The 18,335-nt window shown below is 41.1% G+C and overlaps 2 protein-coding genes and 1 long non-coding RNA gene across 4 annotated transcripts in view; 1 reads left to right on the top strand and 2 right to left on the bottom strand.

Moving 5' to 3' along the window:
* Window positions 1-1,173, top strand: part of cct2 (chaperonin containing TCP1, subunit 2 (beta)) — a 34,017-nt gene extending 32,844 nt beyond the window's left edge. For both annotated transcript variants that reach the window (XM_078417318.1, XM_078417317.1), the window contains exon 16: window positions 916-1,173. In XM_078417318.1, coding sequence (XP_078273444.1) covers window positions 916-946 — 31 coding nt within the window. In that variant the 3' untranslated portion in view covers window positions 947-1,173. The remainder of the gene's footprint in view (window positions 1-915) is intronic.
* Window positions 1,174-1,204: 31 nt separating this feature from the next.
* lrrc10 (leucine rich repeat containing 10) lies at window positions 1,205-9,194 on the bottom strand. Its single transcript, XM_078417319.1, has one exon. It carries the CDS (start codon window positions 8,390-8,392, stop codon window positions 7,541-7,543), a length of 852 nt encoding a protein of 283 aa, XP_078273445.1. The 5' UTR covers window positions 8,393-9,194; the 3' UTR covers window positions 1,205-7,540.
* A 7,124-nt stretch (window positions 9,195-16,318) lies between these two features.
* LOC144603690 (uncharacterized) lies at window positions 16,319-17,063 on the bottom strand. The gene is made up of 2 exons (XR_013548652.1): window positions 16,746-17,063; window positions 16,319-16,600 (listed from the first exon to the last, which is right to left on the bottom strand). It is a non-coding gene; the product is annotated as an uncharacterized LOC144603690 (long non-coding RNA).
* Window positions 17,064-18,335: the final 1,272 nt, after the last annotated feature.

Raw genomic sequence — 18,335 nt, forward strand, 5'->3', positions numbered from 1 at the left:
TCATTGTGATCATGGCTGATCATCCACAATCAGTAACCTGTGCCCAACTTCTCCCCATATCCCTTCATTCCACTAGCCCCCAGAGCTCTATCTAACTCTCTTAAATTCATCCAGTGATTTGGTCTCCACTGCCCTCTGGCAGAGAATTCCACAAATTCACAACTCTGGGTGAAAAAGTTCCTTCTCACCTCAGTTTTAAATGGCCTCCCCTTTATTCTAAGACTGTGGCCCCTGGTTCTGGACTCGCCCAACATTGGGAACATTTTTCCTGCATCTAGCTTGTCCAGTCCTTTTATAATTTTATATGTCTCTATAAGATCCCCTCTCATCCTTCTAAACTCCAGTTAATACAAACCTAGTCTTTTCAATCTTTCCTCATATGACAGTCCTGCCATCCCAGGGATCAATCGCGTGAACCTACGCTGCACTGCCTCAATCACAAGGTGTCCTTCCTCAAATTAGGAGACCAAAACTGTACACAATACTCCAGATATGGTCTTACCAGGGCCCTATACAACTGCAGAACCTCTTTACTCCTATACTGAAATCCTCTCGTTATGAAGGCTAACATGCCATTAGCTTTCTTCACTGCCTGCTGTACCTGCACGTCAACTTTCAGTGACTGGTGTATAAGGACACCCAGGTCTCGCTGCACCTCCCCCTTACCTAACCTGACACCATTGAGATAATAATCTGCCTCCTTGTTTTTGCCACCAAAGTGGATAACCTCACATTTATCTACATTATACTGCATCTGCCCACTACTCAACCTGTCCAGGTCACCCTGCAACCTCCTAACATCCTCTTCGCAGTTCACACTGCCACCCAGCTTCACCCACATAGTGAAATTATAATTGCACTAACTATTTTAGTTATGGTAAGTTTCAGAAGTAATGTGCTTTTTCTCTATTTTAGGAAGCGTGTACCTGATCAGCATCCTTGCTAAACCACGAACATCAGCAACAAGAACATTTAGAGTTTTTGCCAAGAATGAACTTGAGGCATAACATATTAGGCTAAAGCAGAAATTCTGTGTTTATAAAATTGTAGTTCACAAAAGCAGCGTGTCTCAGCTTGGTTTGACTTATTTTCCCTTATTGTGGAATGTTTGTATCTGAGCCTTCAGATGTGGTTGTATTCATGGCATGTTCTAATAAAAAATTGTCATCGCAAGTTCTTTTTTATTGTTTATACTTATTTTCCCAATGAATTAAATACAGAATCTTCAGTAAAGAAATCAGGATTTACATAAATATTTAAAGCTAACAGTTCAAATAGGAATCATAAATTCTAAAATATGAGGTAATTGAAAGAAAATATTTTTTTGTAAAATTTATATGATCCTTGTTTGTGTTCCTTGCAGTTCCAGATATCCTTTTGGAAAATGGCTGCTAGATTGTTGAAAAGGTTTGCTGAAATAATGTAAGGAATAAGGGAACATAACAATTGTCAAGCTTGAAAGGGTTCAAAAAAGATTTACAAGGATGTTGCCAGGACTAGAGGATGTGAGCTGTATGGAGAGGTTGAGTAGACTGGGTCTCTATTCCATGGAGCGCAGGAGGATGATGGGAGATCTTAGAGGTATACAAAATCATGAGAGAAATAGATCGGGTAGATGCACAGAGTCTTTTGCCCAGAGTAGGGGAATCAAGGACCAGAGGACATAGGTTCAAGGTGAAGGGGAAAAGATTTAATAGGAATCCGAGGGGTAACGTTTTCACACAAAGGGTGCGGGTGCATGGCACAAGCTGACAGAGGAGGTAGTTGATGCTGGGACTATCCCATCGTTTAAGAAACAGACAGGTACAAGGATAGGACAGGTTTGGAGGGATATGGACCAAGCGCAGGCAAGTGGGACTAGTGTAGCTGGGACATTGTTGGCGGTGTGGGCGAGTTGGGCCGAAGGGCCTGTTTCCACACTGTATCACTGACTGACAATGATTAGCTCAAAACATTGTAAATTTTCTTAAACCCGAATTCAGTGGTAAATTTTGTGTAGCTAATTATCAAACAGCTCAAACTAGAAAGCGTAAATTTGGGGTTATCTCAGTGGGAATAATCCATTTGTTGCTAAAGCTTGTTAGAGCATATTAAGTATTGATAAATTCAGGCAATGGCCACAACTTGAAATATTTGAGGGAATATTTCAGGAAAGAAATCGGCAAAGTTGAATTGAATAAATTTTATTAGCCAAGTATGTATGTATATATGCAAGGAATGTGCCTTGGTGCATTGCTCGCAAGTAACAACACGATATACAGTAAACAATTAAGATTAAAACATAATTTAAACGTGAAGAATGAAATAAAATACCAGAGCAAAAGGAGGCTACAGACTTTTGGTTGTTGAGTAGACCTACTGCTCAAGTTTAATTACTAATTGTAAATTAGCAATATTGTTAGTTGAAAATTCTTTAATTTTTGAACTCCATTAACTTATTGGCAAAATATTTTTGGGTAGACTAGGGCCTTTGTATGTATGATAAAATGGTGTGATCATGGACAGCAATGTTAGAAGGTTAAATAAAGCAGCAGGAACCAATAAATAAGAAATATTTGTATCTGGTAAAACTTGTGGATTTATAGATGAATAATTGTAAAATCTCAGGTGCATCCCCAGAGTAAGTCGATATCAAAACTCTCTGATTCTGTGAGTAACCTCTTCTAAATCTAAAAGGAAAGATGAGAGAAAAGTTGAATAATTCTTCCGATGTTTCGGCACTGTGGAAATTCTATTAGTATTTATCATTCTTCAAAAGATTGAAACGTTTCTTGAGTTTTAAAAGATGTTCCTCATTGATGTACGTTCATTTTAAGTAGATTTTCTAGCAAGGGAAGTGTTTCGTCCAGTGTATATCTTGTTGTGATGCAAAAATTACAACTCTTATCAAAAAGCATTAATCACTTGGGTCTGATTACTTGATCTGTCAGTTTCCTGAGCTTTAAAATCTTATACTGTAAAATGGGTTCTGTAACATCTTGTCCTGTTTTGAGATTGCTTTACATCTTATGCAACTGAACTGCAGTTTGAACATCAGCATGACATTTGAATATAAGCAAATTTATGGAAGCTGCAAAATTGTCCACCATCCTGTGAACTGTGTCCTCCTTAGAACATGGATTATGTGATGCTATATTTCAAATGCTTCAGCTTTTCAGCTCACCTATGATATTTAAATGTACTTGTTTTGTTGATTGCTTCTCTTGGAGCCACTAGCAGATTTGCTATCAATCAACTTCCTGTTAAATAGGGGAACATGGGACAATATTTAATAATCTTCATCAATTTATCATTTTGATGGGTTAGACACTTCATTCTTTTTGGTGGGCCGCCCCTCACTAAAAAACAGTACCAAAGTGAATTTAAACTGAAATAGATACTGCCATCCAGTAGATTTTTTTATTTGGTTTTATTTGTATAATTATTAGCACAAAGTATGTCAAAACCAAGTTAGAAATATTATCTTTTTTGTCTTAGCATACACATCGATACTGTTTGTAGTCTTGCTCTTCTCTGTCCCAATCTCATCCACAGTGCTATCATCAGTTAAAACAGTTGTATTGAATGATAACCTGGGCTCTGTTTTGATTAATTCACTTCATTTTGGAAGTTGAGAGATTTTTTCCGGTCAGAATATTGACACGTCAAATATGTGTTGAACTAAATCTGTAACATAACTTTTTATGCAGTTTGAGGAAGTACTAATAATATTTGATTAAGCAATTAGCTAAAAATGATGACAACGATATAATGCTTATGAGAAAAGTGGTTTTCAATGTTGATAAGGCTATCTTGTGTATACAATAATAATATTGTAATAATTATTGTGAATACTGTGTTATGCTATAACTAGATCAGCAACAATTTGACCTAAAATCCTGCAGACTACCTCGAATTTTGGTTTGGACCAGTCAACTTTTAATTGTTAATTGTGAATAAGTGCAGTGGGAATTTATTGCAGTCTACAAGCTGGTATCAACATAAACCTGTTTCTAAGTAGATTTCGAAACGTCTGAAAAGACATTTTACTCTCTTTTAGCCAATTGTGAAAATACTTTGCAGTAGTAATGTTACCATCTGAAGATTTATCAAGGCCAAATCTAAAATTAGGTCTGTACTGCAGTTTCATGTTAGTGCTGCTGTTGCACAATGCTTTTTAACACATTCGTGCCAGAAGCCCATATTTCTGGGTTGTCGAAATACTTCTGTAATCGAATTGGATTTAAATATGAGGAGGAATTGGTTTATTCGGGGCTGTAGACTACGTGAATTTTTAGATTAGGAACTGTATGGGACAGCACTAGTCGGGAGCATAGAGAAGCACCAAACTGGGAAAGAAAACAAGGATGAGAGGGAATCTTATCGAAACGTATAAGATTATTAAGGGGTTGGACACGTTAGAGGCAGGAAACATGTTCCCAATGTTGGGGGAGTCCAGAACCAGGGGCCACAGTTTAAGAATAAGGGGCAGGCCATTTAGAACGGAGATGAGGAAAAACTTTCTCAGTCAGAGAGTTGTGAATCTGTGGAATTCTCTGCCTCAGATGGCGGTGGAGGCCAATTCTCTGAATGCATTCAAGAGAGAGCTAGATAGAGCTCTTAAGGATAGCGGAGTCAGGGGGTATGGGGAGAAGGCAGGAACGGGGTATTGATTGAGAATGATCAGCCATCAGGCCGAATGGCCTACTACAATTGTCTATTGTCTAAAAAACAATCTTAATTAATTAGTGCGGTGAGGATAAAATTTAAATTCAATGCATCATATACAATCTCTTAACAAAATAACAACGTTCTGAACCTGTTCCCAAGTCACCTCTAATGTGTGGAATTAAATGTTGATTCAAAAAGCAGACTGGATAAGAGAAGTCAGCATCCCAGGGTACTTAAGGAGGTGGACGCATTGGTGAGCATTTTTCAATATTCCGTAGATTCTGGATCAGTTCCTGTGGATAGGGTAGCTAATGTTATTCCACTTTTTAAGAAAGGAGGGAGAGAGAAAGCAGGGAATTATAGACCAGTTAGCCTGACATTGGTGGTGGGGAAAATGCTGGAGTTGATTATTAAAGATGTAATAGCGGCGTATTTGGATAGCAGTAACAGGATCTGTCCAAGTCAGCATGGATTTATGAAGGGGAATTCATGCTTGACTAATCTTATGGAATTTTTTGAGGATGTAACAAGTAAAATGGACAAGGATGTGGTGTACCTGGACTTTCAGAAAGCCTTTGATGAGGTCCCACACAGGAGATTAGTGGGCAAAATTAGAGCACATGATATTGGGGGTAGGGTATTGACACGGATAAAAAAATTGGTTGGCAGTCAGGAAACAAAGAGTAGGGATTAACGGGTCCCTTTCAGAATGGCAGGCAGTGACTAGTGGGGTGCCGCAAGGCTCGGTGCTGGGACCGTAGCTATTTACAATATACATTAATGATTTAGATGAAGGAATTAAAAGTAAAAGCAAATTTGCAGATTACACAAAGCTAGGTGGCAGTGTGAACTGTGAAAAGGATGCTATGAGGATGCAGGGTGATTTGGACAGGTTGGGTGAGTGGGCAGATGCAGTATAATGTGGATAAATGTGAGGTTATCCACTGGTGGCAAGAACAGGAAGGCAGATTCTTATCTGAATGGTGTCAGGTTAGGAAAAGAGGAAGTCCAACGAGACCTGGGTGTCCTTGTACATCAGTCAATGAAAGTAAGCATGCAGGTACAGCAGGCGGTGAAGAAAGCTAATGGAATTCATAACGAGAGGAGATGAGTAGAGGAGCAAAGAGCTCCTTGTGCAGTTGCACAGGGCCCTGGTTAGACCACACCTGGAGTATTGTGTGCAGTTTTGGTCTAATTTGAGGAAGAACATTCTTGCTATTGAGGGAGTGCAGCGTAGGTTCACGAGGTTAATTGCCGGATGGCCGGACTGTCATATGATGAAAGAATGGAGCGACTGGGCTTTTATTCACTGGAATTTAGAAAGATGAGAGGGGATCTTATAGAAACATAAAATTATTAAGGGATTTGATACACCAGATGCAAGAAAAATGTTCCCGATGTTGGGAGAGTCCAGAACCAGGGGCCACAGTTTAAGAATAAGGGGTAGGCCATTTAGGACTGAGATGAGGAAAAACCTTTTCACCCAGAGAATTGTGGAATTCTCTGCCTCAGGCAGTGGAGGCCGATTCACTGGATGCATTTTAAAGAGTTAGATATAACTCTTAGGGCGAGTTGAATCAAGGGATATGGGGAGAAGGCAGGAAGGGATACTGATTGTGGATGATCAGGCATGATCACATTGAATGGCGGTGCTGGCTCAAAGGGCCAAATGGCCTCCTCCTGCACCTATTGTCTATGTATCTATGTAAGTCAGCGGGTCAGGCGGCATGGCCGAGGGTAATGGACAGGGGACGTTTCAGGTCGGGGCCTTCATCCGTTTGAAGAATGGTCCCTACCCGAAACGTCGCATGTTCGTACATTCCCTCGACAGCTGCTGCCTGGGCCACAGAGTTCTCCCTATCGGTTTTTATTTTGCTCAAGATTCCAGCATCTGCAGCCTCTGAGCCGTGGAACCGTTTAAAAACAGTCTGCTGCTCCGGCAGTGACCGAGTCTCATTGGAATGGGAGTTGAAGGGAGGGGTGGCTAATTGACTTCTGGATACTGCCTTTGGAGAAAACAATTAGCGGGCTACTTTTAGGTCTGGATGATAAGGTGTTCCAACAGATATTGCCTTTATAGGTCTTGTATGGTTAGTCCGTCTGCATTTTATCAAACTATAGCCTTCCCTCATAGTGGCCTGAAGCCCATTCCAATGAAGTCAACGATTGTTGCATGCACAGGCCCTGGCCACACTTTTAATGACAAGGAACAACTACTATTTTCATGCAATCCCTTTGGGCAATATCACCAACAAGTCAATGCTAATAACTTTAGGATTAATACGACAGACACTAAGGTCCGGTCTGGTATTTAATGCTCAGCGCGAACCACTTTCATATAACCCCATAAACATTACTCTTGATTCCTTCGATTTTACATTTCTTACTCCTTTCCCCGTGTGGGTTTCCAGCTTCTCGTTGAGTGCATCGATGATAATCGTCCTCGTCCTTCCCATGCAAGTGCAAGCAAGTATCGTGTGGTAAACATAGTGAGAGGAACATAGTACAGTACAGGAACACGCCCTTCGGCCCACAATATCTGTGACCAACGTGATACCAAGATAAACTAACCCCACTTGCTTGCACATGATTGACAATCGTCAATCCCTGCCTATCCATGTGCCCATCTAAAAGCTTCTTAAACGCAACTATCGTATCTGCCTCCACCACCACCCTTGGCAGCGCATTCCAGGTACCCACCACTATCTGGGAAACAAAACGTGTCCCGCACATCTCCTTTAAATTTTGCCCCACGCACCTTAAAGCTATGCCCTCTAGTCTTTGTCAGGCGTGCGGCGGTATTTATCATTTCTACACGGATTGCATAATTATAATAAAATCGGAAGCCTGCAAATTGCCTTTTGTGGACGTCTCGTGGGGGCAATTTGTTTCATTCTCGCACCAAACCGGAATCCTCGTTGAGTTCATTTGTCTCTGTTTCAATGTGCTCGTCTCCTTCCACTTGTTCGCTCTGTTTCTCCGGCAATGATTCGACGGTGGCCTCGGGGCGATAGTCTGCCCACCGCCCCACTCTGCGGACATCCTCACCCACCATGGGACCACTCTTGCAGGGATTGCGGTCGTATATCACCAGCTTCAGGTTCTTCATGTGGACCATGCTGGGGAAGAACCTGATCGAGTTACGGTCCACGTCGATGATCTCCAAGCTGTCGATCTCCAATAGTACGTGGGGAAACTCACAGAAGCAGTTGCTTGAAATCCAGATGTTTTGCAGTTGACGGAGGCGCCAGAGCTCACTGGGCAGCTCGCTGAGTTGGTTGCACTCTGCGTGTAGGATCCTGAGATGTTTCAGTTCGGAAACCACTCTGGGTACCTGGTCAAAACAGTTGCCCTCGATCCACAGCGTTTTCAGTTCAGGCAGCGCGCTCAACTCAGCCGGCAGGTCGCTCAGATAGTTGTTGCCCAGGTAGAGACAGGAGAGCTGGCGGAGGCGACAGATTACCTGGGGCACTTCCTTGAAATGATTGAAATCCAGAGCTAAGATCTGCAGGCAACTGAGCAGATGAAGCTCTGGAGGAAGGTTCCTCAGATTGTTATTGCTCAGGTACAGTTTAACGAGTTCAGTAAAGGCACAGACCTGCAGGGGAAACTTCCTCAGATGTTTCCCACTCAAATCCATCATTTTATCTGGAGGCAGGTCCTCGATATCACCTCCCAGCAGAAAATGCTGGCACGATTTGGACGGGAAAAAAGAGATCACGGACATTATAGCGTTTCCCATTCCAGCGGCTCCTACATTTTTCGGTAGGGTTGAAATTACTCAACCGTTGCAGGTGTGACTATTAAGATTTCGTTGGCGCCGTTCCTCTTTGAAGCGTTTATTCAGCTGTACTTGCAGTGTGCTCGGAAGCGCTCTTATAATCGAAGTGGTGGCTGAATTGCGAATTGAACGTGACCCTTGACAGTGAGGGCTGTAAGTTAGGCATCATCCTGAGAATCCAGCATCCAATGCCGCCGCCTTCCTTATCTACAAACCCAAGTGGTGCTCTTGTCAAAGATATTTGGCAAACTCAAAATAGCAGCTGATAAATTGCATTGTGGTGAAATACCAGAGATGTGTACGTGGCCGAGTCTGCCGCCCATGACTTGATTTTCACCCTCCGAGTAGCCCCTTACATCAGTCAGACCGTTACATCAGCCAGGACCGCATCAATTTGCTTGCTTATTTTTCACGAATTATGCAACTTCGCACTGTTTACACGTCAGTCAATGTTTATTTCCAAGCTATGTTGAACTGCATACCAGTCATGCAGCGCTTGATTGAATGTGTGGGAACGCTGACTTTAATATCTGACAGGGACAGGAAGAATTCATGTTCGTTCTGTTTATCGTCATCTTATTCTGAGTACGGGCTTGCAATGCTTTCTAAATCCTTGTTGTTTTGGCTCTTGTCCAGATATTTATTTTCCATCCTCCGCCCACCACCCACAGATGTTTCTATATTGGGGATCCATGAGAAACAAACTGACTCCAAATCCTAGGTCATATGAAATTGTAGATGTAACTGCTAAGGCAACAGAATAGATTGACATCTGGAGAAAGCATAAAACATGCAGAAATTTGTCCTTATTTGGTCTTTTCTATTAACTTAACAGAACTGATAAAATATGTGGTTCATTTATGCAATATAACTTGGATGGCATGCCAGATATTTTTGGAAAATATATCTGCAAAAGAATGAAGATTTTCTTAAACAAAATAAAGATTCATTTTTATTTCAGCCCAACTTGTCCATGCTGACCAACACACCCCATCTACAGTAGTCCCACCGGCCTGGGTCTAGCCCATATTCCTCTAAACCTATCCTATCCATGTACCTGCCCAAATGTTTCTTAAACATTGTGATAGTACCTGCCTCAACTACCTCCTCTGGCTGCTCGTTCCATATACCTACCACCCTTTGTGTAAAAATGTTACCCCTCAGATTCCTATTAGATCTTCCCCCCCTCACCTTAAATCTGGTTCTTGGCATGTTGGACTTTATTGTGCAAGGGTTGCAATGTAGAAACAAGACTTGTTACATTTGCACAGGTTGTTGGTGAGGTCACTACTGGAGCACCATGCACAGATTTGATCCCTTGCCATGAACAAGCAAGGTATAATAATGTGAGAGATTTGTCAGGCTAATTCATAGAATAAGGGATTGTCCTATCAAGAGTGACTAAAACAGTTGTATTCTTTGGTTTAGAAGATTGAGGGAAGATTTTAATGAGACACATAAGGGGCATGACAGATAAGGGGTTGAGATGCTTTCACTAGTGCGAGAGTCTCAAATGAAGAGGCCTCTAAACAAGATAAAAGTCTGGTTATTTAAAATGGAAGTGCATAGAAATGTCCTTTTTCCAAGTGTGGCGAATCTCTGGAGTTCTTTACCCCAGAAGGTAATGGAGGATAGATCAAAGTATTTGAGATAGGATTAGATATATTTTTGAAAGATCGGGGAATTGAGGGCTACAGGTAACTGACAAGGAAGAGGAGTTGAGGCCAACATATATCACCTGTGATCACATTGAATGGCAGGGCAGTTTGAGCCAGGTGGCATATTATTGGTTCTATTTTCTTGTGTCCCATTGCATCTCATACTGTGATTACAATCTCAGCTGTAATATTATGAGCATCCATCACATGATAGGTGAAAACCAGAGTGTACACTATCCTGTGACAAGTGAAGCACTTCTAGAGGATCAATCAGCATTGCTGGGGGCTTAATAGTCACTCATCCACCATCCTCTTAACTATTGTGCAGAAAGGAGCAGGGGGAAGAAGGCAGTCTTGCATTTCTTGGCTGTAGGGAAACAATTCCATTGTAATTGGTCATTAATGCAATATGGATAATTTAATGCAGTTATAGAATCAAAGAAATTTATAACACAGAAAAAGGCTATTCAGCCCAATTTGTCTCTGCAAGACAAAATAAGATCTCTGCACTATTCTCACATCCCCCTTTTGCTCAGTCATCTTGTATGACACTGAAAGTAGTTACCAGATACTTCTTAAGTTGTGTGTGTATCCTAGATCCATATCACTATGTTGTAAAAGATATACTCAGCATCTCAATGACCCAGGTTCAATCCTGGCCTCCAGTCTAAGAGTGTGAAGTTTGCATGGTATTCCTGCGACTGTAACTGTAATTTCCCAGGAGGTCTGGTTTAGAATCATGGTGCTATATTGCTTGGAAACAGGCCCTTCGGCCCAAAAGCCGTCTATGCGGACCAAGTAACTTAACTGAGCTATTCCCATTTGCCTGTGCCTGGCCCATATACTGAGCTATTCCCATTTGCCTGTGCCTGGCCCATATACTGAGCTATTCCCATTTGCCTGTGCCTGGCCCATACTATTCCCATTCCCATTCCCATATACTTCCAAACCTTTTCCCTATCTATCTGCCTTTCCAGGTTTTTTTTCAATGTCAGTTATTAGTTTATTGTCACTTGTAACGAGGTACAGTGAAAAGCTTTTGTTGTGTGCTAACCAGTCAGTGGAGAGACGATACATGATTACAATCGAGCCATTCATAGTCAACTGATGGAGGATAAAGGGAATAACATTTAGTGCAAGATAAAGTCCAGTAAAGTCTGATTAATAATAATAATAATAATAATAATACATTACATTTATATAGCGCTTTTCATATACTCAAAGACGCTTTACAGGGATTTAGAGAACATAGGGAAGTGAATAAATAGATAAATAAGTAAACGAACAGAGAAAGGAGACAGAAGGTGGGGTGACCTTCAGTGGTTGAAGGCAGTACTGAACAGGTGAGACCAGTGATGTTTTGAATGTGGTGAGTGTGGAGGAGTCTCTGACGGTTTGAGGTAGTGAGTTCCAAAGGGTGGGAGCAGCGATGGAGAAAGCCCTGTCCCCCCAGGATCTGAGTTTGGTCCGGATGTGGGGGGATAGGAGATTGGCAGCAGCAGAGCGGAGGGTGCAGGTGGGAGTGTGCCTGTGGAGGAGGTTGGTCAGGTAGGATGGGGCCAGGTTATGGAGGGCTTTGTAGGTCATGAGGAGGATTTTGTACTAGATTCTCTGGGGGATGGGGAGCCAGTGGAGTTTGTGAAGGACGGGGGTGATATGGTCACAGATCGGGGTGTGGGTGAGTAGACGGGCAGCGGAGTTTTGAATGTATTGAAGTTTACTGATGATTTTTGAGGGTGCACCATAGAGGAGGCTGTTGCAGTAGTCCAGACGGGAAGTGATGAAGGCGTGGATGAGGGTTTCTGCAGCTGTGGAGGAGAGGCATGGACGGAGACGGGCAATGTTTTTGAGGTGGAAGAAGGCTGTCTTTGTGATGTGTTTGATGTGTTTGTCGAAGGAGAGGGTTTGATCAAAGATGATTCCAAGATTCCGGATGTGAGGGGAGGTGGATACTGGGAGACCATCAATATTGAGGATGAAGTTTTGGGTGGATTTGGTGAGTGTTTTTGGACCAATGATGAAAGATAGTCCAAGGACCTCCAATGAGGTAGATAGTACATCAAGACTGCTCTCTCTAGTTGTTGATAGGATGGTTCAGCTGCCTGATAACAGCTGGGAAGAAACTGTCTCTGAAACTGGAGGTGTGCATTTTTAAACTTCTGTACCTCTTGCCTGATGGGAGAGGGGAGAAGAGGGAGTGACTGGGGTGAGACCCGTCCTTGATTAATATATATCTCTTCCTCTGGCAGCTCATTCCATATACCACCACCCTCTGTGTCAAAAGGTTGTCCCTCAGGTCCCTTTTAAATCTTTCCTCGCTCACCTTAAATCTGTACACCCTGGTTTCTGACTCCCCAACCCTGGGAGAAAAACTGTGGCCATTCATCTTATCTATGCCCCTTATAAACCTTGATGTTTCCTCCATTACCTCAAAAATGTGCTGGTTGTTAAGTTCTACGGCTGCTGTAAATTACACTTGTTATAAGCGGCAGGAGGGCAAAGCATGGTGCAGTTGATCAGCATTTGGGAGAAATTAGATTGCAGGGAAACAAATGGGAATGGGATTGCACGGAGACTTGTTGGCTCGAATGGCCACCTTCTTACTTTAGACTTTAGACTTTTTAGACTAGAGATACAGCAAGGAAACAGGTCCTTCGGCCCACCGTGTCCACGCCGACTAGTGATCACTCCGTAAACTAGCACTATCCCACACACTGGGGACAATTTACAATTTTACCAAAGCCAATTAACCTACAAACCTGTACATCTTTGAGTGTGGGAGGAAACTGGAGCACCCGGAGAAAACCCAGGCAATCACAGGCAGAATGTACAAACACCGTGCAGACAGCACCCATAGTCAGGTTTGAACCCGGGTCTCTGGTGCTGTAAGGCAGCAACTCTACCGCTGCACCACTGTGCCGCCCCTTTTGCATCATAGTGAAATATGAAATCCTTCAACCAATAACATTAAGTTGGAATCCCAAGGTTGTTGGTGTCTCCGCTAAAGAAAGTTGATTATCCTGTTCACCATCCAGATTTTATAACATTTTATGCACCATTAATTAAAATTTTATACACCTTAAGTTAAATTTTCACTCAGTTGCTTTTGGTTTAAAGGAAACAACGACAGCCCAACAAATCTCTCCCCATAATAACATGTTTCCATCTCTGGCAGCATCTTCACTAATCTCCACTGAACCCTTGCTAACACTGTCACATTAGTTCTGAAGAACTGCATGCAGTAAGACTGAGATAATTTGCTACCTGAGCATTTGGAGTTCCAGATGATTTAGCATCTGGCTCAGTTGGTTGAAATTTTCACACATCCAGGCCCTGGTTTCCACATGTCCTTCCACTTGCCAGCGTCCCAGATCCTGCACTCCCTTGAAACTTACCTGTTGGCCACTCTCCCTTGAAACTTACCCAGATTCAGTGAACTGTTATTGTGCAACACCTTTTAAAAAGGTGAATTTAAAAACAGGTTGGAATAATAGCAAAATAACATATTTAGGTTTATAATTATCATGTGTACCGAAGTACAGTGAAAAACTTTGTATTGCATGCTATCCAAACAGATCAGATATATTATACATAAATACAATCAAGTCAAACTCAGGTACAATAGATAGACCAAAGAGTGCGTAATATAATTCTCAGCATCGTAGCGCATCAGTTCCGTAGACAACGACCAATGTCCACAATGGGGTAGAAGTGAATCGGACAGTACCCGAGCTCAGGGAAAGACCGTTTGGAAGCCTGATAACAGAGGGGAAGAAGTTGTGCCTGAGTCTGATGGTATGTGTTTTCAAGCTTCTATACCTTCTGCTGGTTGGGAGCAGGGAGAAGAAGAAGTGGGACAGGTCGTTGATTATATTGGCTGTTAGTATATAGAACATAGAATCATACAGTACAGGTATAGGCCCCACAGTCCATAATGTCCATGCTGAATATATCAGGTTAAACTAATCTCTTCCTGCACGAGATGCACATCCCTCCATTCCCTGCAAATCCAAATGCCAATCTTCAAGCTGCTTAAATGCCACTATTGTATCCTCCACCACCACACCTGGCAGCGCATTCCAGGCATCTACTACTCTCTGTGCAAAAGTTATTTCACCGTACATCTCCATTAAACTTTGCCCCTCGCACCTTAAAGCCATGCCCTCTAGTCTTTAACATTTACCCCCTGTGAAAAAATTACCTCTAAGCCTCTCATAATTTTAGACCAGCTGAGCCAGTGTCCTGACCAGTCTGGATTAATGGAGTTTCACTGGACGTTGTTCTGGCTCTGGCTTAAATCGTGTCCTACTCAATTCTGGCACAACATCCTGTTCTTAAATTTTAAAAAGGCAAGCATTCCTCATCTACATTATCTACCTGGACCTGTTCCATTCAGGGATCTGCAAGGCATGCTTCAAGACCCATACATGAAATTTCTTAATCACTACTTCTGCAAGTGCAACTATTCTCTGTTGAGGTAAATAATTAATCTTGTTTTTTCCTGCTGTTTATTAAAATTTCTGGGTTGAGGTTCCTCTGGAGACAAGACAAGTTATTTTAAACATTAAAGAGTAGACTTTGTATTCTCCACAAATTCTCTCCAGTTGGAAACTTGGTTGCTGGAATTTTATCCGGAGTGCAAGAAGCTGATACATTCTGAGAAGTTCAATAGGGGTTGGATTTATAAAGTAAACGGAAGGGCACTAAGGGATGTTGATGAACAAAGGGATCTTAGGGTTCAAGTCCACAGGTACCCTAAAAGGCGGTGAAGCATGTGGATAGGGTGGTGAAGAAGGCATCTGACACGCATGCTTTCATTGGTCGGAGCATAAAATATAAGAGTTAGATTGTTATGTTGCAACTTTACAAGATGCACATTAGTTTAGTTTAGCTTATTGTCACGTGTACTGAGCGAGGCACAGAGAAAAGCTTTTGTTGCATGCTATCTAGTCAGCGGAAAAACTATACATGATTACAATCAAGCCTTCGACAGTGTACCCATACAGGAGAAAGGAAATAATATTTAGTGCAGGATAAAAATCCAGTAAAGTCCGATGAAAGATAGTCCGAGGGTCTCCAATGAGGTAGATAGTAGCTCAGGACTGTTCTCTAGTTGGTGATCGGATGATTCAATTCCACTGTGCAAATCCTCCCATCGCACTATAGGGACAATGTGATTGCACTGGAGAGAGTGCAGAAGAGCTTCACTGGGTTATTGCCTGGAGGATCATGTTTGACACATTTGCCATAGTCCTTCAAGGGCATAACAAGCGGAGTTGATAGTGGCCAACCTGTCAATGTGGTGTACTTGGATTTCCAGAAGATATGATAAGGTATCACATAAAAGGATAGGCGCACAAGATAAGCACTCACGGTATGTCAACACCATTTTAAGATTGCTTCCTACATAGAAGACAAAAAGCTAGAATAAATGGTCTTTTTTTTGGAATGTACTCAAAAGATTTTCACATCAAATGTCTTTTCTTGGGTAGAGAGGAAGAGACATTGTTCTGGAAAAGTGATTTTTTTTTTCATTCAAGTGGGAAATGTACATTGCTAAAATAAGAACACGGAATGAAAATTTAAAAAACTGTAGGAAATCTAAAACAGAAAAAGAAAATGCTGGAAATGCTCATGAGGTCAGGCTAAATCTGTGGGAGGAAAAAAGTCCGCATTTCAGGTCAGAGACCATTTGTCAGAACATTAATTCAGAGAATGTTGCAAATACTCAACAGATCAGGAAGCATCTGTGGAAAAGTAAATCGAGCTATAATGTCTGGGCATTGACCATTAGACCTATGTGCTGCAGTATTCACTTCCCTCTGATTCATTCTGTTCTACATTTCATTGCCATTTCCCTTTTCTCCACAAAATTTCAATGATCATAAATTCAAGATTGCGGTTCATGATAACGATCCTTCCAACTAATGTAATGCTTTGTAATGTCATCATTGTTTAAATATGGCAAATAAAGTGGCCAATTTCGACACCACACTATAGTTAGTGATATTGCTTGACAAATAAATGTCGCTAGGACAGTGGAAGAACTCTGCTGCTCGTGAAGTAGTGCCGTAGATGTTTTATATCCCCCTGAGGAAGCACAAAGAGTCTACGTGTAATCCTGCATTCAAAAGGCAAATCAGAACTCCCAAATATTTGTTCAAGATTATGCGCTGCTCTAGTCTCTGGACAGTGCAGCACTCCCTAATAATTGTTCTTGATTATAGGCTCAAAGGTTTCAAAGGACTTTTATTGTCTCCTGTACCAATTAAAGTACAGTGATATGCGAATTACCATACAGCCATACTAAAACAAAACAAGGCACACAACTACATAAAAGTTAACATAAACATCCACCACAGCAGATTCCCCACATTCCTCACTGTGATGGAAGGCAATAAAGTCCAATCTTCTTCCTCTATCTCATGTGTCTGGAGTGAAGGACAGTTCAGTATCCCAAATAATTCCTCTCAAACATGTGTTCAAGTCTCTGAGGTGAGGTTGACTCCAACTGCAAAAGGTAAAATAAAAGATGAGAACATAACATTGATGCAAATTATTTTAGAACATTAAGTTTAAAGCTAGGTATATCAATGTCACAGTCACTGACTCCAATATTTTGTGTCTCCCTTCAATGTCATTGTAAAGTCACTTACAACATCTTGATAACATCGCTGTTGTAACATTCTTCGATTGTTATCTTCATCTTTCATTTCAATCATCTCGACACCTGTAACCAGCTGTCTTCCACAAGGAAACACTACTATTGCCAGTACATGGCTATCTGACAATATCATGTAATTCTGCATGCCTTCAAAATTACAGGAATATCTGGAGTGAAATTATTAAATGGCTAACGATCGGTTGGCTGGTGATGCTGGCACCATAGATGGTTGACATTCTGTGTTGTCAGTATTTTGTGGATTGTAGCAAACACACAGAGCTTATCAAAATGTTCTATCAGCAGTAGCAAGTCAAAATGGCCTTAGCATTGAACCAACAGAGATTACATATGAAGGTTACAGATCAATATCACTAATTTGGAGCAGAAAAACGGGCATTTTTCTGGTATTCATTAACATAATACATAAACAGTGTCTATCAAATTAATGTCTGCAGGAACTAGAGTAATAAGCTATAAATTATACCATTGATTTTAAACGAGAGTGAACTTGTTTTTAGTTATTATTTTAATCTCCTTTTGGACTTACAGTGTTTGTATGTTTTCACAAATTAACTAAACAGATACATGGATGTTTTTTTTCCTCCGCAAATTTTAATTAAAACAACAAGAATGTTGTTATTTCATGAAACTGTGTGCAGTGATTTTAAAGTCCCCAATTTCCACAGAATTTTATTGAACCTAAGAATTTGGTTCATGAAGTTTGTATTTTGTGATTCAAAATGTGATTCAAACAAGTTGAATAGGCAGCCTTTTCCAGTTGCATTGTAACATGGAAATTTGATAAATCAGGCCTCATATTAAACTTTTATGTACTGAGCTGGATTCATCTCCAGCATTCACCTCCTTTACAAAATACGCATTGGATTATTGAAATGCCATTCCAAACATAAGACTTTCCATAAAGAAGTTAATATTAGACGGTTGATTTATCTTTAATGAAATGATGCTCATTTAAATTTTGATTCTAAATTTATTTTGTAAAGGTGCCATGTTTGCATTGATGAACTTTCTTCCAGAAATCCTTCCCAATATTGCTTCCTACTGCACATTCAGTATTCAAGATGAAAAATCCAAAGAGAGTTTCTGTTGTGCCACATAATTTACATGAAAACACAAGGAGATATCAAGGGACTGTCTACATCCCTTAATACCCAACAGTATTCATTTTTAAACACACCAATCTGGCCACGTCTGTTGGGATATGCCTTTGCTACTTCTGCTTTGTCTCACAGGAGAGATTGTTCTCCAGGCTAACCCCCAGATAGTTGTTGCTGTGTGGATGACTTGTTACAAAACTATGGCTACACTAATAGTAAGGTTTTATGCTGCCAGATGATTCCATATGCTCACGATGCACCACTGTTAAATGATTTTGTCAGTTGTCCATAGACGCATGCTGCAAATGTAAAACTCCTTGTGGGACAAATACATCAGCTGAATAGAGCTGATAGAGGATTGTCAAGAATCCAAGACAAAGTAGTTGGTGTTCATATAATCATTACATCAACCATATTGACTGCTTGAACAAAAAGCAATTCCATTTTGACCACATGAGTTTAGA

The sequence above is a fragment of the Rhinoraja longicauda genome, chromosome 20, assembly GCF_053455715.1.
Source record: "Rhinoraja longicauda isolate Sanriku21f chromosome 20, sRhiLon1.1, whole genome shotgun sequence".
Taxonomy (NCBI): Eukaryota; Metazoa; Chordata; class Chondrichthyes; order Rajiformes; family Arhynchobatidae; genus Rhinoraja; species Rhinoraja longicauda.

Coding starts and splice junctions, on each gene's coding strand:
- lrrc10 (XM_078417319.1), bottom strand. CDS start 8,392: ATGGGAAACGCTATAATGTCCGTGATCTCTTTTTTCCCGTCCAAATCG.